Source organism: Cheilinus undulatus, linkage group 7, assembly GCF_018320785.1.
Source record: "Cheilinus undulatus linkage group 7, ASM1832078v1, whole genome shotgun sequence".
Lineage (NCBI taxonomy): Eukaryota > Metazoa > Chordata > Actinopteri > Labriformes > Labridae > Cheilinus > Cheilinus undulatus.
In genome coordinates this window covers 24,930,542-24,952,870 of record NC_054871.1, presented here as the reverse complement: position 1 = coordinate 24,952,870, position 22,329 = coordinate 24,930,542, and the positions used below count along the sequence as shown (strand labels likewise).

The window sequence follows — 22,329 nt, the reverse complement described above, 5'->3', positions numbered from 1 at the left end:
ATACATACATCACGATTAATCGATTAATTGATCGTTAACATTATAGATGCTCGAGTTGGCAGGATTTTTCCAAATGCCCATCCCTATTCAGGAGCAGTGGTGGACTAAGGGCTTGTGTTCACAGCTTACTTTTTTTAGCGCTGGCAGCACTTATTTTTAATTCAGTGATGTTATTTTACATCACTGAGGCTGCAGGGAGATGCTGCAGTAGTTTAACCAATGTGTGCAGAAAGGGACAATAGAGCATGCGATTACTCTAAATATGGACCTTATTTAATCACCTTTAAAGACATTAATCTTGACAGTCCTTATTTTAATGAATATAATCTATAAATATTGTTATAAGGCTATTTAAATTTTAAGATGATGATAGAAAATGCTGCTTTCATTCCGTCAAAGATAAAGCAAGATAATAAAAATAATGTCAAAGCTCTAAATATGGACCTTGTTTAATCAGCATTTGTGTGACAAATCTTGACAGCCCTTATTTCAGTGCATAGAACCTTTAAGCCTAGTTATTAGGCTCTGAAAATTTTTAGATGATACAAAAGGCTAAAACCATTTTGCATTCTGTTAAAGACGTAAGGCAAGAAAAAAGTCAGAAGACTTTTCAGATTTAATTTTCACAACAGCACTGTTACAAAGTTCCACCTTAATTATGCCTTAAGACATTCATATTAATAGCTTGATGACCTGATATGTGGTGTCCCAGTCTGTTTGTTCACACTGTGTTTCAGCTTTGCAGAAGCAAAAGAGAGCAACACAGAGCAGGAGCTTCACACACACACACAATGTCAGAGGCATTGTCTCTGTGACTAAGCTGTAGGGAGTCACTTCTTCCCCTTTTATGCTTCAGCAATGTTCATAAAGAAAGTGAATCATTGCAGGGACTTAAATATCACGGCCTGAAGCAGCACTGTGAATCAGCCTAGGAAGACCTGAATAAACCCAAGAGCAGCACAAAGGCAGTATGAGAGCATACGCTGATTAAGTCCACTCAGGCTGACCTTTGTTATAGACAACACTGTCCTCAGAACCAGCTGGCCCTTCAGCCCTCACTCCTGTGATGCTAAACTGACAGCAACCAGTCAAGGTGCCTGATGAACATGCCAGCAGTGCAACATAATCAATCAGAAAAACAATCACTGCTTGTATGAGAAAGAAGAAAGCAGGGAGTAAATACAAGCTATTTACTTACTTTATGTGTTTTTTTTTCACATCTAGGCTTAAGTAGTGAGGGTAGGTGGTTCTCCTGTCACTTGTGCGTGACTTCAGTATGAAGCATTAGTCAGTATTTTGATTCAGCAGTGGCACATCTAATCCCAACAAGTCATTGGCTAGAAACCCTGTAGAGTTTTGTCATTGTCATTTCATTGTGTTCAAGCTTTAACGCCTTTGACGTCAAATGAGATGTCAAAATATATCAGATTTTTACAGATTAAAGAAATAAACTTTCCTCTTCATAGCTCTATTACTGCTGGGACAAGCACTGTGAGCTCAAGAGCCAGACAGACAACAAGAGACTAAGTTCTTCTATCAACTGTTTTGAAAGCAGCATAGGGACCTCAGCACTCAGTCAGCACTGACAGCAGGAGTGTTGGAGCAGCAAACAGAAAAGTTTCCTGTCACATGTCTCGCTGCCTTCTGTTTGATCATGCTTTGTTTTGTAGACATCTCATTTTGTGACAAGATCAGTTTTATAAAGTTTACAAGCTGCCATGCAAGTATCCTGTGTAGATCAATTTGTTAAGCCTCTTGGCCTGATGATGAATGAGCCCTCAACCTTTAAAGGGAAATCCCTGGAATGTTCTCATACTACATTAGTATGTAATGATTTAAACATGATGATATTAAGTCATTTTGTCCCAATAAAAATAATATACAGATTTTCAGAGACATGTCTATCTCCAAGTACTAAAAATTTAGAACACATATTTTTCAAAGCTTCTGGTTGTCAAATTTAGGGTTAAGTCAGAGCAAGCAACCCGGGAATGTGTTTAAGTCAATTCAGTGTCCTCATAACCACAGGAAACTGCCAGCGAGTGTGTTTGTGTGTCATCTGGGTGTGTCGGGGTTGTGAGAGGCAATTACACCACACCTGTATGGTTAACGAACGTTAATGAGAACGCTATGGAAACGCAGATGAGCAACTGCACCTGCACTGCTCCCTGTAAGCCTCAGGAGAGAGGGAGCGTTCAGTCGGCAGAAAATAATCTTTGTCAGATTGTGCTGTCTGTGATTTAAAGTTGAAGTTTAATTGGGCTAATGATGTGTTTGTATCACAGTAATTGCCTCTCTTATCTTTCACTCAAAACCTTTTGTCACAGCCGGAATTATTGAAAGGTGAAAGCATTACGTGTGTTTTTATTGTGCTTTAATTGAGGGTAATTTGTGTATGCATAAACCAAATCAGACAAATGAGCATGCATCTTACCAGAAAAGGTTCAGGAGGTTCTTGTTTAAGTAGAATAACAAACAAGCAAACAAGTAACTTTCTAGAAGGCGCACAGAAGCATGGATACCTTAACTCCATGCGTGAATCTTCATGGATTTTTTTTGTGTGAGTGTGTGTGCACGTTTGTGCGCAAGCAAACATTAAGTTTGCACTGGAGCTTCCCATGGGGAGTAATGTTTGCTGGGGATCTAGCATGCTACGTGAGAGGTTTATGTGCACCAGTGGGGAGATGTAGACTAAGTCAACAGAGCAACAATAACAGTGCCTGTAGGTACACAATGATGTTGGCACTAGGAGCAAGAGCATGGGGATATCTAGCATAGCTTTTGAGCATAATGACACAAACCCAAAGGAATTTTTTCCCCATCTACAAAACATGGGGATTTTCTTGAGGAGATCCAAATATTACAAGTCAATTTCTATTATCCCTGAGATGTGCTGTATTTAAATTACATCTACTGTTACAGGAAAGCAGGGTGTGCTGTAAAGGCCCAGCAAACTTCACATGATGTTTAGAAAGAGGATTGAAATAAAACTGATGCTGTTGACTACTTTTGGGTAAATTTGATATTTTTTACATGACAATAATGTAAACAAAACCTGTATATTTCAGTGCAAGTACAAGAAAATACCTTTCTATTATGTTATCACTAAGCCAGTTGAAGAGTGCTTTGAATTTCTTTCTTCGATCACTGAGATCATTAGAAATACATAGCTCTTTATGAAGGCAGTTATTTTTGTCTCAAATTGTTCCTTAGTTATGACTACACAACAACTTTGCTCACACATGCATCCATTGTCTGTACCAGTGGTTTTAACTAGTCAGAGATCCATTACCTCATCCTCTAAAGAAATCATGACCCAAATTTAAGAAAAAAAAATCTAGTTTATTTAATAAAAGGTGTTGCAGCTTGGACCCTAAATATATTAAACTAGTGAACAAAGAGACAGGACAAGACAATAAATATTAAAAAGCACATCATAACAAAAGGATTCGTATGCATACATCGTTATTCAACACAAGGAGATAAATAGGTAGACATTTTGAGACAAATACTGAAATTTTCTTGTCATCATAAGGAAGCCTAGAAAAACCATGTATGAATTTATTATATGTCCACTTAGCACATCTGTAGATAGACTTTTGCCACATTTTTTCCTAACACACATTCGCAACCCACTCAAAAAGAGCTTTGCAAGCCACTTTTGAGCCCCATACACCAATTAGGAATCACTTGTCTATACCAGTTGTCCCATTCTGGATTTTGTTGGAGCTGGAGTTTCAGGTCCCCCTAACCCTCACCTTACATGTCAACATATAAAAACACAAAACTGTATGACAAACACACCGTCACTCACAATTTTTTCTTACCAGTTCCTTTTATTTTAGAATTTACTACAACATAAAACCTAAAAGTGTTGAGTTTAAAGGGTCACATATTATGCAAAATACACTTTTTCTGGCTTTTCTAAAAAAAAAACCAAAAAACCAAAAAACCAAAAACATATATATATGCCCCTGGCCTTTCTACAATCCCACCAAGAATCAGAAAAATCCACAAATCCAGAATCCAAAAAATATGATCTCAAGGCTCTTATGCCTAGCAGTGGGTACTCCTTTTCCTCTCCTCTCCACTCCACAATGCTGACAATGTTTTGGATTAGAACTGCAAATACATTGTTAAATCTGAGGTGACATCAATAAACTGCTTCTCCTGTACAGTGTTGAAGTCATCTGTTGGTGTTGCTTTGCCCCCCCAAACTTCAGAGGCTCCTATCTAATCTGGGTTTCAAACCAGGAACCATCTTGCTGCAAGGTGACTGAAAACCCCTGCATCCCTATGCAAGCCCTCTGCAAGTCCTCTTTGAAAACAGAACAGAGAAAAATGGCATTTGAGTGAACTTGCAGTGATTTATTTTACTGTAAAGAGAAAAGACAAGACAAAAACTCCACAACATTTTTAATTGCTTGTTCATAGTTACTCTTCTCAATGAACAGTTATCTATGTCAAAATGTTTTTTTTTCACATCCAACTCTGGTGCTTCTTTTACAGATTCTCGATAACTGGAAGTACCATAAATCAAAGGTGGCCTCCTATTGGCTAGTGAAGCTGGACTCCACAAAACAACGAAAGGTGAGTCTCATACAGAGCTAATACAGGAACTGGTTTGGCTCAATTGGTAGAGCAGATACCACATTATCAAGGACTACAGTCCTCATTGCACTGGCCACAGGATCAACTCTAAACCTGACAGTGTGGTGCATGTCTTCCCCAATCTCCCTCCACATTTGCTGTTTCTCTGTATCTTTCCTAACTAGTACAGGCCAAAAGCCCAAAAATTATGTTTGCCAAAAAATGAAATTGGAGCAAAATATGTATGTGGTGTTGTGCCCGAATGCGCTACATGAATGAGTTAATTGGACAAGTTTTTAATTTGGTGAAGTCAACAGTTCAGTTTTCAAATCATCAACAAAAACATGTGTGCAGCTCACACTAGAGAAGATAAAATAATAATCATAATCTGAGAGGTACTAAAAGTTGTAAACACTAGATTTCACTCCACCTGATATGCATCCTGTCAACTCATTCCAGGCGTTACACATTCAGTGTGTTTTTCAAAATAAAAGCCATTTGTTTTTTCTGTGATGAGTCTACCCATGTTTTTTCACAATGCTTTTCTTGTGAATTGTTTCTGATAGTAAGCTATTTATGGGGCTTGAAGAACTGTGTAGCATTTTTCTTAGCATCCCTGCTACACTTCCATCAGGCCCCCAAAAAATTCATAAATCACATAGGTTGTTTGTTCTCTAAGTTATTCATTTGAAAAATCAAGTTACAAGTGATGTTAACTCCCAACCCTCACCTATGGTCATACTCTGGGTAATTACCGAAAGAATGAGAATGAGATTGCAGACAAGCGACTGAATTGAGTTTTCTCTGGAGGGTTGTTGGGCTCAGCCTTAAAGATAGAGTGAGGAGTTTCGACATCCGGAGGGAACTAACAAGGAACTAACAGTAGAGCTGCTGCTTCCTTGGTGCCTCCCTTTGGAGGTCTTGGGGTAAACCCAGAATGCGCTGGAGGGACTGTATATCCTGTCTAGTCTGTGAATGCCTCAGGATCCCCCAGAAGGATTTGGAAAATGGCGTTGGGGGAAGGATGTCTGGGTTGACTTCCTCAGCCTGCTACGACCACGACCTGGCCCTGGATAAGTGGACGAAGATGGATGTATGGATAGATTGATGGAACATGTTTGATATTTACAGTTTCGAATGGGAGTGGTTCCAATGTCTAAGCAGCAGATCAGGGAGAGTAAAGTGACTCTTAACACACCTCATAACACAGGATAATCTGGCAAGATAATCTTCAGAACCATCAGATCATCAGGCCTTTACTGACTTTGGGTTGGAAGGGGGGAATTTGGCTCAAAATTGGCGTGATTATCTTCAAGCATGTACTCTGTTTAAGCTGACAAAATAATAACCCAACCGACAAAGGGATACAATTAAAAAAGAAACAAATAAGAGGATTTACATAAAAAGCCCAGAGGCTTAGGCTGTTGATCTGAAGAAGAATTATTACAGACAACAAACCGCCTTCAACTTAAAACATAGAGGAAGTTGTGAAGTTATATTAAGTATAATTTATTTATTTGCCTCAGAAAGACAGAGCCCAAGCTCCTTCTTATTGTAGAATAAAGAATACATAATGTAGATACAACAATAGTGAAGAAAAAAAATTCTTCTTTCCAAATCAAAGCAAGAACACTACAAATACTGGAGTAAAAAACAATTAATGTGCTGGCACAAATGTGGTTAGTAAATAAATTTCAACACATTTGTAATACTGGTAGTTGTATTTAAAGGCAGAATGAGTAAAACAGAAACTGAAACCTTTATTTTTCTTTTTTTAATTCTATTTATCTATTTTTTTTTTTTAGTTTTTTTTTTGCAGTGATCAGGACGTTTTTTGCTGTCAGCCTGTGGGCATTCTGAAGCTCTCTGTCTGTCTGAAACAGTCACTATCACTTTGGTTACACAGTCTTCCAAAAGGCTAGCTTTTGGTTCTGTGCGAGATACAAAAATCAAACATGACAAAGCAAAAGTATCTGACTACTGTAAGTCAGAACAGACTGCTGTGTCACTGATATAGGGAGGGCTTCAGGTGTGGCTGAGGGCAGAGCAGAGTGGCTATAGAGAGCAGGGAGAATGAAGTGTGCATTTAAAGTTGGTAACTTCCTGCAGGGTGGTGTGACGGCGTGCAGGTCTTTAGAATCCGAATCAGGTTTTATTGCTAAGTATGCTTTCACGTACAAGGAATCTGACCTGGTGTTTATTGCAAACAGATGGCATAGAAGAAGAACAAAAAAATTAAGAGGATAAGGGGCTAGAGTTATATAGTAGCAAAATATAAAATACAATAAAATAATCACAAAAAGTATGTACAAAGGTACAAAAGGAGAAACTGTACAGATGAGCAGGTGTACTGGTGAATATGTTTTATTGCAATTTTTTTTATAAAGGAGTATAACATACACAGTTAATTATTATTATTATTACACAGTGTGCAGTTTTAAACACCAGAGATAAAGTCTGATGTATGTTGATGTAACGCATAAAGTCTGTATAGGCATGCATTGCTTTTGTCTACTGGTTCAGGGGTTCTGTGAGAGTCTGTTGGGGGAGGGCTGGAGTACTGTTCATGAGACTGACAGCAGAGAGAAAGTAACTGTTCTTGGGGCAGGAGGTTTTGGTCCTGGTGGTAAGCAGCCTCCTGCCAAAGGAGAGGGTCTGCTGCAATTTTACCTGCATGCCTCAGAGTCCTGGAGGCATACAGGTCGTGGAAGGATGGTAGATTGCAGTCAGTCACCTTCTCTGCAGAGCAGATGTTACACCGCAGCCTGTTCCTGTCCCTCATGGTGGCTGCAGCATATCAGATGGCAACCGATGGAGTAGAGGTGGGCGGTACAGAAAAAAAAAAATCACATCCCAATTTTCCTATGGCTGAATCTACAGAAGTGGATTAGGGCCATTGTTGATGGAGAAAATAATGGGGTTCTGCGTGACTGTAGATCTATTCAAGAACAATAGGCAGTGTCCTTCCTGCAATCTACAACCATCTCAAATGTCTTCTTGTTTCTAGTGTTAGCATGTGATCCATGTTTTAAGCACTGTTTTCTTGTTCATTCTTGAGGTCACTTAACTATAGGCACTCTAACTCTAACTATGCAATATTGGCGGTGTGTTAAAGACTTTAGATCTGTTTTGTTTAAAAGTTCCAGTAATTTTTTGTAAGATTCAGTATTTGAATGAGTCTGTCATCTCCAACATAAGGTCACAAGAAAGTCTTAAAGTTTTGATATGCATTCTTACTTTTGGCAACTCTAGTAAAAAAACAAGCCTCATTTCTGGCTATGCAAATTGTAAGTCTTAAAAACAGGGAACCTTTATTCTTTGATTCTGTATAAAGGCCTGCCTTCATTATTCATGCTACCTGCTCCATAGTATGACCCTGTATTGAATACTTGTTTAAAGTGTTCACTATGACAAAATGCCACAGCTTCTTTCCTCTGAATGTGTTTGAACAACTTTTAAAGTCCCCAAATCCAACATGAGTGAAAAAAATGTAAAATAAGACAAGGATGAAGATCATTATCATGTCAGACAGTGAGAGGAAGACATAGAAAATAGGATGTAAACAAAACAGAAAAGGGGGACAAGACGTGAAATGGCATCCAGTAGGCGTGTCAGTAATGATGTGATCTCTCAGCCACCGCTTTCTGCACAACTGTGCTGTGGGCTGTGGCGACGCGAGCTGATGTTTTATTTGGAGAGGGGCAGCCTAATGAGCAGCAGGCAGAGGTCAGGAATGTAGCGCCCACCGCTCTGCCATCTGATTACCATACCAACACATATCTGTGTGTGTGTTTACTCATCTATCAGTTTGTCTGAGTGTGCATGCGTGGCTCGCCTCGTATTGCTGTGGGGAAATCTTGCTTCTTCACATCGCAAAACACATGCACCCATACAAACCACAGCCAGTCGGGCACGTCAGTAATGAGGAGCGAGGAATCAAAGTCAAAAGGGCCACAGCGCTGCACTCAGAGTGGGGTGAAGGAAAAGGGAGGAAGAGAAGGCAGTGAGGTGGAGAGAGAGGGGGAAACAAAGAAGGGAAGATGGAAGGCAGGCGCAGGTGTCCTCAGACCGCCTGGGCACTTCTGACACCTTATCTGCAAGACTGACATCTGTGCAGCAATTAGTCCTCTCCCAGGCTCTCCTCTGTCTGCCCCAGTGCTTTGTGTCCCCTCTCCCCCTTATGGGCTGTGGCACAAGGCTGTACCTGTACATGCTTTACATTAATATTCAATTTTTCAACATGTATATGGGGTCTACTTTAATGGTTTTATACTGGTCCTGTATGTTTCTGTGCATACAATGCCTTTAAAAAGTGCTAACCTCCTTAGATGTTTTCTCTTTTATTGATCATATAAATCGATTATGATCTATATAATTTTATTTTTTTGACAAAAATGAAAATTACACAAAAAACTTTTTAATGTTGAAGTGAAAACACATTTCTACTAAGTAATGTCAAAGTGAATAAAAATATTTAATGCAAAATTAAAAAAATTTAAAAAAGTAATTGCCCCCTTTTAAGTGACTGGCCTATTCCTTCCAATTGGTGCTAATGGTCTCAGAATAAGTAAAACAGAGATCACTTGAGTGCAGTGAATGTGTCTCAAGTTATTGTTAGTATAAATATACCTGTACCTAGAAGGTCCTGTCACTGGTTAATCCATATTCATGGTTACCATTACACCATGAAGACAAAAGAACACACCAAAAAACTCAGAGAAAGTCAGGGGATGGATACAAAAAATTTCCAAGGCACTGAACATCCCCTGAATTACATCCATCATCAAGAAATCAAAGGAATATATCATGGGGGAATCTTCCTAGATCAGACCATCCTCACAATCTGAGTGACTGTGCAAGAAGGAGACTAGGGAAAGACACCACCTATGACTACTCTGAAGAAGTTACAAGCTTCAGCAGCTGAGATGGGAGAGACTGCATACAGCAACTGTTGGCTGAGGTCTTCACCAAACAAAGCTTTATGGGAGAATGGCAAAGAGAAAGCCACTGTTGAAAAAACTAGAGGGGGCTGTAGTTTGCCAAAGGGCATGTGGCAGACTCCATGGTCAAGTGGAAGAAAGTTCTATTTGGTGCTTTTTTTCTCATCAGACAAGACAATCTGATAGGCAGACACAAACACTGCACATCACCACAAACACATCCTCCTTACTGTGAAACACAGTGGTGGCTACATTGCGCTTTGAGGATGCAAGGCTATGACCCAAAGCATACAGTGAAAGCTACACAGAAACTTTTTTAAGACAACAGGGTGAATGTTCTAGAGTTGCTAAGTCAAAGGCCAGACCTTAATCCATTAGAGAATTGTGGCTGGGCTTGCAAAGGGCTGATCACACCCAATCGCTGAGCAACCTGACAGCTTGAGCAGCTTCGCAAAGAAGAATAGAGTAAAGCTGCAGTGTCCAGATGTTCAATTCTGATTGAGACCTATCCACACAGACTCAATGCTGGGATTGCAAAGGTGCATCTACTAAATACTTACTTGAAGGGGTAAATATTTAGGTAGTCAGTTATTTTACATTACATATTGTTATTTAATTGACATTACTTTGTAGTAATCTGTTTTCATTTTGAAAGAGTTTATTTTGTTGAAAATTGACATGATTGATTTATAAAATAAATCAAAATCAAAATCAAAATCAAATAAAGGGTTAAACATCCAAGGTGGGGATTTCTTTTTATAGACAATGAACATATCTGTTTATCCTTAAATGCTGCCTGTTACTAAGTGAATAAAAACTGAATAAATTAGACTCTGTGATTGCTTATTTTATGTTAAGATTAAAATAAAACTAAAATCTTACCAGTGAAACAAATGCCTACCCACCCAGGGTAAGGTCTGTCACCTTTTGTCTAGCAGCATAAATTTCCATCATCATGCCATACTTAATTCAAACCATTGTTGCCCTCTGTCCCTCTCTCTGCTCAGGTGTTGGACATTGTACGTACCAATGTGCGCTCAGCTCTCCAGCGGATCTGGAGGGAGCCAGATGTAGAAAGTCTCCACCTTTACCGGCTCTTCAACCGCGTCTTCAACCGGCTGCTCTGGAGTCATGGACAGGGACTGTGGAACTGCTTCTCCAACACTGGGTATGTTAGGCTGAGCAGGGCTTTAGGCTGTCAAGATGGGAATGTAAATGCTGCATTTTTATTAAAGCTCATCACTGACTGCTGTACGACCATGTCATAATCCAAGATGCAGCCAAGTACTTACCTTTTTTGAAAGACATGAGGCAATACGGAACAAAGAAATAGGCATTTTGGCACAGGCAATAGACTTTGTCTACTTAAAGACACTGACCATGTTGCCCTGTGTTTTAAGCAGAACCCCCTTGGAATGGGCAGTAATATGGTAATACCGTATACCAGGGTATTAAAAATAGCCACAGTGTTGCTTCAATTACTGTCATTAAGACGGGGCCATGTAATGAGTGCATTTTTTGCCTTGAAAACAAGGCCCTCTTCACCAGCAGCGCCACTGCCAGTGTGTTAAGATGCTTTAAAATCCTGCTTATGATTTAATTTCAATTTGGCAAATGATGAAGGTGCTCAGAGCTATACCGGAGTATTTAAACTCGTGCACTGTGTGCAGTGGCCTGGCTCCTTTGCCTGGTGCTGGCACAGCAGTGCAGTCCTCTCTCTAAAGTCAAAGTGTTTAAGTGCACTGCTGGCTGTAATGTGATCCACGGTATCGTGGGTTTAAACAACACGCTAATTCTTTCTGTGTGTAGATCAGTGATGAGAAATGTTAACGTTTAGGCTATTAATAACCGCATGTGCTACATGCTGCAGCAGCAAAGTTGAGCATAATTACCCCATCAAGAGATTTTAAAACCGTCTGAACTTTTCTTAACCTCATTTTTTGGGAAATGTAGATGAAGATGTAGATGTCTGTAAGTTATTTAAAGCTCTAAAGTAGTCTGGAAGGTTTTATAAGCATCCTATATAGTAAACCCTCTCTCCAGGCTGCACAATGCAGATATAAATAATAAAGGCTGATCTTTATCTGTTTTGAAGCACACGGGACATTGATTCACATTCGTAGATACTGTGTAATAGTTTAATTGTGGATTATTATTTTAATTTATCTTCGTACAATAGGGTAAAAAGATCAGCTAAGTTATTACACACAGAGACATGGAGAGAGAAGAGGGAAAAAGGAGACGAAGGATGATTTGATTCTGTAACTCTGCTTACCTGTAAGGTATGAAAACAAAGGCTTCGACTTTAAGTCACTTTCAGCTAGGAATGAGCGATAATACCATATGGCGGGGTATTAATAAATAGCCACGTTATTGCTTTATTCACCGTCAATTAGATAGTGGGCTACTGCGTCAAAAAGCGCACGTTTAAAAATACCTTGAGAGTCTTTGTCCATTCCTACCAGCAGCACCACTCTTTGTGTGTGAAGGTGCTTTAAAGGTTATGACAGAACTTCTGTTTATGATGCTGGGCCAATCTGGTAATCAACGAACGCCCGCATACATACCGGCACATAAACTCGAGCACCATGGCCCGCTCTGCTCAGTCATGCTATCCTATGAAGGGGGGGTAGGCGGTAATACCGTATACCCCGATGCAATTTGGAGAGGGTATCACTGTTTTAAAAATGGATGGCACCCAATCCTAGAACCCCCTATTGCATTGTTTATTCAAGAGGGAACTATTATGGGACAGAGTGGGCATAGGGGACTGTTATGCCTTGTTATTAATCTAGATGCTACAGAGGCAAATAGGCTGTTAAGAGTCATTCTGCCACTGAGTTAGCATCAGAAATAACAACAAGGGTGTTGCAGCAAAACAGTCACAGAAAATGTCCCACAGCTTGTGTTTGTCCAAAAAGTTTTAAAATGACAAACTGGGATGACAGTCACTGTTAGAGGTTTGGCATAAACCCTGTTGAACCTACATATAGTCCTCTGTTACTTTGTTACTGTGTTCAGGTATTTCAAATGAGTTGGAATGTGACATATCTATAACAGTGCAGAGCCTCAGGAAGATGACTGAAACAAGAATTGATTGATCAATTTAATGTTATTATTGTGAAATGCATGAATAAAATGCCCTTTCCAAAAAGGCTTACAAGACAGCATTATTAATACAAAGAGACGGGAAATTCTGAAAGTAACTTTCCTGATGCCTTTGCAAGGCTTTTGCTTCAAAAGTTGCCAATTTTTAAACGTAACTATTTCATTATGTGCTTCGAAGTATTTCAGGCTTTTGAACATACAATTCAACCATCAAAGATGTTCTTAGCTTATCATTGAAAGGACAATATAAAAGAAAATGAGATTCACTCTGTACTTCTATATCACAAAGTTCACACAGTCTGTGTTCCTCTGGGATTTTTTTTTTTAATCTGCGGACTTCAAGAGTCAGAGAGGGTATCCCTGTTTTTAACTGGGCAACCAAAGACCACTGCCTTCTCCCTGTTTTGCCTTTACGTAAAATTCAGTTACAAAATTATGCTTGAATTGTCCATAAGGTATTATTCATTTTTCTTCAAACCCAGAAACTTATTTTGAGTTCACAAGACATCACATTGATCCTGTTTCCTGAATATTAATAAAATAATACAACCAACTAATCATGTCACATTTCCCCCTTACTGAGTCAGGGATCTAAACTCCTGATTCAGCCGGCAGAGCAGTATCATCTGTATACCACACGATACCCACAATAAAATTATTCAAATGCATACCTACATATTCATTCTTAATTTCAAGCGCAAGTTCATTCATACTGGTTCTTTGCAGATGACTTCACACAGCATAGAACTCATTTAATAATTTTTTTGTAGAAAAATGCTACCAAAAAGGCCATACTTTGAGCTACTTACCATTATGCAAAGCATTCTAAGTGTGAAAATAGCAACAAATTTTTCTCTTTTAAGTGATCAGGATTATTTGGCTGATCTCAGCTGAGTTGGTTCTTTGGCTTCCCAAACACTCTTCATTCTGTACAAGTCTGGCTTTTTAAATTTGGATAAAATGACACAGAGGCTCATTCGTTAACGGCTCATCATTACTCTGTCTCTTACTGCTCAAGGTTTTTATGGTTGATAGTCTGTCACCATTTTGATTAGAATCATGTTTGACAAAATGAGTATTTTTTTAAATAGGATCTCAGCTAGCCTACTAGCTCAGTACAAGACTCTTTAAAGCCCATTTCAGACTGGGAGCATGACGCGCGTCTCAACCGCGAGACACCTGGATTTTCAGTTTGATTGCATGTCAACAAGTCAGAGGTTTCAGACTGCCTGCATGTGTGCTGCGTCTCGCACGCCTGATACGCACGGCTCAGGCGCAGAGAGTTTAGAGGTTCAAAGTCTCATCTAGTTTTTCCACGCACCGCTTGCGGCTATGGACCATATTAGACAGGAAAATGATAAATGGAGAGCCATATTTAAAATGTTGTAGCATATATGCACATAGACTATGTTTACAATGTGTTTCTTGATAACCCTGAGGAAGGCCACAAGCTTAAATGCACCTATTTGATAAAGCTGTTCTCTAAAGATCTACTATTAGTGAGACTTTCTGTCTCCACACTAGTAGAATATGTCACAGGAAAGTTAAACACAGTAAGTGCTTTTCTGATTTGTGCTTTTCAAATTAAAAGCCTGTTTTAGCGTTTCTGTAGAAAAACTCCTTTCATTTGTACAGAATGCTTTTGTTTTGAATAGTTCCTGACATACTTCCTCTATACAGTGAATCAAGTAGCTTGTAGGGGGGTTATTCAGGTAAAACTTATGAAGAAGCACAGGGCTTTGAGAAGAGGGAGATTCGCTGACACCCTGCCAGTGGGGCTTTCACTGTGTGAAAGCCCACTGGCAGGAGCCGGAGCAGACATGCGCGGCACACGCAAGCAGCAAAACACGCTCCCAGTCTGAAACAGGCTTAAGACTCTTGTCTTCCCTTCATCTGGCTAGATGACGCTAAAGGGTCTGCAGGACTGGGCACACAGATGGTCGAGTAGTTTAAGGCGGTACGCGGGTGGCCTGGGTTTGAATCCAGCCTGTGGCCCTTTACTGCATGTCTCTCCCCACTCTCTTCCCTGTTTCCAAGTCTATCCACCGTCTTTCCTCTGTTTTTATGTAGTGTTATCTTTAAGTTTACAATTTTGCTGTTGTGAACCATACAAAGAAAACCTTGATGAATTAGTTTACACTTACAAACAAAGCTAAATGTATTCTTGGCTCAGCTTTGTTTCAGAAAATTATTTCAGTATTGTCAAGGAAATTTCCAACATTAATTATTTTTCTGCACTTCAGTCTCTCGACAGATGTTCTGTTCAGCTACTTAAAGGCCCAGGTCATGATGTACAGTCAGGAGTGGAGACTCTAGGCATCTCTCCTCTTCTCCTGGGTTGATAGTCTAAACTCACATTCTTGAATTAGATAAAATGCTGTTTGTTCCTGTAGTCAAAGTTGTTTCCTCACAGCTTGTATGCCTGTGAACCTTAGACTGAGATAGTCTGGCTCCAGTACGTGTTAGTGCATCACGTCCATCAGTGGAGTCTGTGGATCATATTTTGAGTTATGATCAAGGTTAAGGTTGACCAAAAGGTATTAAAGGGTGAACTACTTTGTGATTCGTTGGAAAATCTGGCTTTAACCTCATACTGGCCAAGACTAAGTAAACAGCTCAACCCTTTCATCTCAGTCTCCTGTGTCTTCTTCTCATCTAAGTTTTGGACAATTTATGAAAGATTTCCTTATGAAGTATTGTAGAGTATCCTGATAGGTATCGTAAGGTGATATCCATGCCAATAGCCAGCCCTGGTTCAAACCCTGATTTTTCACTATACACACATGTCACTTATCAAGCGTATAATCTCATGCAAGCTCTCATCAACTGACAACCAGCTGATTCACTCTTACCATGCTATTGGCTAATTGAAGTAATGCTGCCATATTTAAACTACTCTTGTCTGGCTATGCTTTTCTGCCCCTTCTGCAAGCTGCTTTTGCAACCCTCCTCCACCCCAGCTTCTCCTTTATGCTACACCTGACTCAATCAATGTCATTCTGTTCTCATTTATGCCTGCCCTGCTCTGGATTTATTGCTGCTTCTCACCTCGCCTCAGGCTTTCCTTGTAGGCACAGGGACAGCAGGAATGTGTTGTTCTTGCTTGATGCTTTCCACATAAGAAGGGCAGGGGATCCCAGAACAGCCACATTGCCAAAATTCAAATAACAGCAATAAGAGCAAATTAATAACTGCTGATAAAAAGAAAAATGTATAATTGCAAACCATGCCTTTTTTTGACAAAGTGGCCCTGACTGAATTATTTGTTAGAAAAGACTGATTATAAGAGGTGAAATTAAAGTCTCATCAAAAAGTGTAAACAACACTACCTTTGATTTGACTACAGTTGAAGATCTCAACCAAGACTAGCGAAAACAGCCACAACATAAAAGGTTCCAGTCTCTTGAAAACTACATTTTATGATTTAACGCAAACAAGCAGTCACACTTCAGGCCAGTCACTGCTTCTTTCAATGCACGGTGCCAGCTTGTATCTCCACAGTTCACTTACCAATCAATCTCCCCATGTCCCGGTGCCCAGCAATCGTCAGTGTATCAGTTTCAGTGACAGCAGGGACAATTTACCATTTTTATTCAGTCTGACTGGCAAAGCAACAGCAGCTGAATGACAGAGAATGAGTGACAGACTAAGCAGACCTCTTTGCACTTTCCTGAAAGCTCCCAGGGATGAAAGAAGCATGTTGCTCTGCGGAGGAGAGGTGCAAATTAAGGTCACAAATCTGGGCTGTTAATCAGGGCTTTTTCACAGGTGAGAGGAAGAGAAAGCAAGGGGGAGGAAGGAAGCAGGAAGAGGGTGAATGAAGGCCTCTCACTTCTTTACTTTGTTTTTTTTTTTTAATCCAATACTTTGAAGTTTTAACTGGGTTTCCTTTAACTTTTCAACTTTTTTGAAGCCACAGAAAGTAGCTTCCTACAAGATGAGTCACTGCAGTGACAGCCCACTTGATCGTGTCTTCATAGAAATACCAAAACAGGAGACGAGACACATAAACACAAAAGTACCACTTTCCATCAGTGGTTCTCTCTGGCATTTCTTAAACACATATTTTGATTCCTTCAAAGTCAGAAAAACTCACAGGGCAAGACATCATCAGATGCATGACGCTCGTTTTCACTCCATATTTTTCTACACTTGAGCACTCTTACCCAGAGGCACACACATGCAGTTAAACACATTCAAACACACATTTTCAACCCTGACAGATGGACAGCTTGTAACGTTTCATCTCATCTATGATAACAGTGTGACCTTTTTGCATCACCCACTCTCGATAATCTTTACTGTTCAGTTGTTCAGCAGCCGTGTTTCCCTCGTCACAGACGGCTCAGAGGGTGTAACTGAAGTCGAAACCCTAAACCCTTTTTTTTCCTTAAGTTGTTCACCAGACCTATAGGGAGAATAAGTGTGTGGGTGATTGGAAAGAAAGAGAAGACAGCAGAATAAGTGGGAGAAAAGGGGAGGACATGGTCATAAGGAATTTCTTTTTTTTTTTTTTAAACAAAGGGACAGAAACGGAAAGTGATCCATTAGATAGTATCACCATTGGATGGAGGAGTAGCCCAAAAGGATTAGCCTAGCCTAGCCTAGCCTCAGCTACCCCAAGCATGCTGCACCCCATGCTGCTCTTGTCTGATCACAGCCTGCCCTGGAAGATCCAGCTAGTTTTCTATCCTATCACCCCCACCCCTCACTACAACAGGCCATGGCCCAAACATGGATGAAAACCAACAGGGGGGCCCGATGTCACGAGGCAACAGCAAAGAAGTGCACCTCGAAAAAGCACACTCCAAATCCGAGTGCCCCCACCCGCTCCTCTGCATCTCTTGTTTGATATTTTATCTAAGGGACTTAACAACAATCAAACGGCCTCGCAGCTATTGTGGGCGATGAATTCAACAGGCTTTGAAAACGACTTAGAGGAAAGAGAATGGAAACACACAGTTTTGAACCCTTTCAGAGGAAACACCCCCCACTAACTAAGGAGTGAAAGGGGGTAGACATCAAACGCACCCCCCGGAGTTGTGTGTCTCAGTTGTTGAAGCTCTCTCACAGTTAGGGGTATGTCCGGGGTTGTAAAGGGGGTTAACTGTACTTGGATTTGTTTCATCTCCCCTCTCTGTGTGTCTGTCTATCTTCCTGCACATCTGTGTGGTAGAGACTAAAAAGTAGATACACACATGTGCTGTAAAGGCCACACATGAGACAGCATATTTCCATATTTATGAATATAGGCAAGGTACTGAGATTATGTGACTTAATCTGTATGCCTGCACCATGCATGTACATGATAAACATGTAGTGTTTCTGTTACTTGTTACTTCTGATAAATTCATGGTGATTTGTATCTAGAACTTCCTGTAACTCTGTCTGTGCGTATTTGCCTTCTGCTTTTCTCTTTAGTTCATCATGGGAGACCATCTTCAGTAAAAGCAGTGAGGTAGTCACACCCCAGGAGCTGCAGTGTTGCCGCCGGCTGGTCCAGCTGTCCAGAGACTGCTTGTTGGTAGTCTACAAGTTTGTCTCAGAGTCTCGTGGCTCACTGACCGGACTCAGCCCCGAATGGGACGACACCAGGTGAGAGGAACACCCAGCCTTCTTGACGTTTCCCCAAGGAGCTCTTTATTTATTTATTTTTTTTAAGATTCTTGTAGCATTCCTGCTGCAATAAATACTCTACCATACTGTATGGTGGCTTGGAGAGACTCAAAGACATAGAAATACAAGATCCAAGGTTATAGCTGGACTAAGTGCTCTGGAAAAAAGCACTTATGTTAATGCCAGAAAAGGAAACTTGTTCAAATTATTGTTCAATCTTAAGGATTAAGGGTACAGGTTTTCTTTCTAACATCAGAAAGCATCTTTAGACCTAAAGGTGGATACTTAACACGGTAAATTTCCTTAGTTGGCAGATGAAATATGTTAACAGTATTCATATGCATGACAGGATCAGAACACTCAAAAAATACATACAAAGTAAAAAACATTCAGGGGGAATACTACTTAATGCTTTCCACACATGAACTCTTAAAATCTTGCAAACATTTCAGGCCAGCCTGCCTTAAAATCTTCTTCACCTCACAGTGGGAGGCTCTAAAAGTCAGATGGGACAGAGTGGACATCTTAGGAGGCAGCAAATGATGTTAAGTAGTTTTTGATATTTTCTGCCTTTTTATCACTGCTCTGTTTCATTGGACTGACAGATAATAATTAGAAGATACTGGTGAGCAGTAAAACAAAAGAAGCAGCTTTAATACCATTTGAAGTCTATGGGTAGCATTATTGTAATGCTACTGTAAGACAGTGGTTACCAACCTGGGATCCCCTGTGTGTGTGTGTGTGTGTGTGCAGGTGGGGGTGTGTGTGTGTGTGTGGGGTCTCTGTAAATTGAATTTTTTTCTACATCATGATTAGGAACAAAATGTATAAGGGCCAACCTCAAAGATGAGGAATCAAAATGATCCATCATTTTTATTTTGAGCAAAAAAATCCACATTTATAGGAAAAAAATGTGTTTTTTTTTTTTTTAGTTTATAGAGTGAAACATTAACAAGGAAACAAACTCAGAATTTCAGTGTTTAAAAAGTTGGGAATTCACAATTTCAAAACCTTGAAATTTCCAGGTTTAAAAAGTCTAACATTTTGACATCAGAAACTCAAAAATGGCAAGTTTTTGAAACTGTAAAAAACAACTTTAAAGTAAAAAGTGTACAAGAAAACAAACTAAAAACGGGGATTGTTATTCTACTTTTGTCATTTTTTATCTAAAAAATTCAAAGTTTTGGTTCATGTACATTTATGACTATGCCTGTTATGTTTGGATTTTGTCAATGAAAACAGGTCTAATGGATTTCTTATTTTTCCAAGTTGATCCTGTGGGGGCTTAGCTTTCTGAAATACGAGTAGGGAGGCACTGAGAAAAAAAAAGATTAGGAACCACTGTGTTGAGAGACAAAAGGCTAGAGCTGAGGGTGGCTTTAATTGTCCTGACAAACACCTACAACACCACTCTCCTACAGTAAAATCATACATTTCTGTCATATAAATAATTCTTAACTTTAACTTCAGTTAAAAGAATGAGGATGAAAGAAAATTTATTTTAATTGGAAACCCATACCAAAATGTAACTTTCGAAGTTATTATCTGCTGATAGCAATATAATGACAATGACATTGTGCTTAGTAAAGATAATCAATTAAGCCCAACTCACTACCTGTAAATTTTCCCCCACAGTGCCTACTACGTATGTCCATGCTGCTGCTCATCCTGAGTTCACACAGAAATGGTAGAAATAAATATGGGTAAATCATGGAGCAAGTTTGGCTGTTGACATTCTTACATGCAGCTCACTTCTTAATTTCTGTAAGTTTTTAAATAGTTTTGTGCATGTGTGAAAACACAGTGGTTGATAATTAGGCTGACATATTTAGTAACTAGTAAAGGCCAGGTTTCTTTAAGAACTGTGGAGATGCATAGTTACAAACTTAGTTCTAACTCTGTTTAAAAAAAGGGAAAAAATACGGTTAAATAATAGCACACATAGTAAACACACTTTGGCATACAGATAAGACAGTTTTTGATACAAAGGTGTAAACATCTATCATCATTAAACCTCTCAGGAGCATTTCCTCTCTCTTCTCCATTGAACCTCAGAGCCATCATCTTCATCATCTAACTCCAATAAAAACAAACAAATCCCCCCAAAAATCAGCCTCATTCTATTTTTAAGGTTGTTTCCCGCAGGAGGCAGCAGCTCAGGTTTGGAGTGAGTGAACTTTTAAAGCACATATGCTTTGGGCTGCCAGACAGGGAGTTGGGAGAGGTGGGAAGGGAGAGAGAAGGAGTGTGCTGTTAACAGGAAATAATGGCCCACAGATTAGCGCTCAGGTTAGCCCGGGGCCCCCTGAGGCCGGCTTAATTCAATTAGAGCCCAGATGAGCCTGTGCAGCAAATGACCTTATGAGAGAGAGAGAGAGAGCTCCTTTTTCCCGGGGCCTCGCTTTACATGATTCATAACTCTTGTGCATATTTTAACAAGCTATCACTTTGCACCTACAGTATTAAAACCTTGGCTGTTAGAATTAAAGTATGTGTGGCTTGTGTACAGAAAGCGGGGCTACTTATGTTCCCACTAACCTGACGGTGCTGCTAATGATTATTTTAGCTTGAGAATATTTGTTTTGAGGATGAGTTTAAGAATTTAACTCAATAAGTGGACTAATTAAGAAAATAAAACTTTACTGTGATTTGGTTTTATATGCAAGCATTCACAAATTATCCACATTTCTTACAAGGTATCCTTGAGAGTCCATTTAAGCATGCATTGGTCTGTGTTTCCTTATTTCTTCTGTCTATATATGTCTGTGTAAAAAAGCTTACCATTTGCTGCTGGACCAGCCTCTACCCATGGCTCAACCCCTGCTGCTGTCGCTGCTGCTTCTTCTTCCTCCTCTTCCTCCGTTTCTTCGCCCCTCGATGCAGGTCTCTGCTTGGTTTAGTTCTGCTAAACCCCCCCTTTCCTCCCTCCATCTTTCAGCACCGACCCTGCTTTCTGCTGCTCTCACACCTCACAGCTGTAACAAAGGCTTGGTCCCACCTGCACAGTGATGGTTGCAACCAACAGTCTAACATGGTCCCCTCTCCTTTACTCACCCTTAACTTAATTAGTAATGTTTGGATTTTCTAACTGCATGAAAATGTTAAATGTTAAAAAATGATCTGATATTCATACCTAGAAACATTTAAAAAGGATTCAAATGAAGGATATAGGAGATGGAAGAACATTGAGACTGTTTGGAGCACTGTTTGCCAATAAGGCAACCATTCTGCAGCTTGCAGTACATCCCCAGCCAATCACCCCGCTGCCACACGCTAAACTCTGCTTCCACTCAATGCTTTTATCAAGAACATCTTACTCCGAGTGCATTTTCAGTACAAGTGGCCTCAGTGGGAACTGAGCTCCTCACCTGCACTGTATCACCACCATGATCAACCTCAGCACTGCTCTCTTCTTGTCATAAGAAGACAGACAATGGCTCGCCTTGCATCGTGCGGTTTGCAGTTTCACGACACAAACCATCATCTCTCCATCAGGCATGCTGGGAACAGTTGCCACCCGCCTATACTTCAGAGAGCTGAGAAGCTGTTAGGATTGTGTTTCTCATAGATGCATATGAGAGGGGAAATTGTGTGTGTGCATATGTGTGTGTGCATGCACATCATGTGACTGTTGTGCAGCAATCATCTAACTGTCGTCAGTGTTTTAAAGCTAGCTTAATACATACTATTTCTCCTGAGCTGTGTCCACGTGCACCTGAAAGACAATCAAAAGACTGGATTCACATTTTTTATCTCCATCTTGAAACAATACAGTCAAGATCTGCTGTCATGAAGGCAGAATTATGTACTTTAACTCTGGAAGATACCTAAACTTGACTAACATAGACTTCTTAAACCACATTTTAATGCTTTTTCTTTAATGTGCAAAAAAACTGTGGATTTAGTACCAAATCTTTTAAATATAGACCACAGTGGTGTAACCAGTAAATTTCAGTATTGAACAGCTCCGAAAACTGAACCATGGCTGTACTGCAGATTTGTAAGATTTTAAAGTCACATTATTGATCAGAGTGGCATATAGTGGGTCAGAATTGTTTCCGTTCTTGTCAGCTGT

The 22,329-nt window shown here is 39.9% G+C and overlaps 1 protein-coding gene across 1 annotated transcript in view; it reads left to right on the top strand.

Annotated features, from left to right (window-relative positions):
• Window positions 1–22,329, top strand: part of ttll7 (tubulin tyrosine ligase-like family, member 7) — a 130,167-nt gene that overhangs the window by 100,947 nt on the left and 6,891 nt on the right. The window contains exons 18-20 of the mRNA XM_041790584.1: window positions 4,510–4,590; window positions 10,538–10,698; window positions 18,060–18,233. Of these exons, the coding sequence (XP_041646518.1) occupies window positions 4,510–4,590; window positions 10,538–10,698; window positions 18,060–18,233 (416 nt within the window). The remainder of the gene's footprint in view (window positions 1–4,509; window positions 4,591–10,537; window positions 10,699–18,059; window positions 18,234–22,329) is intronic.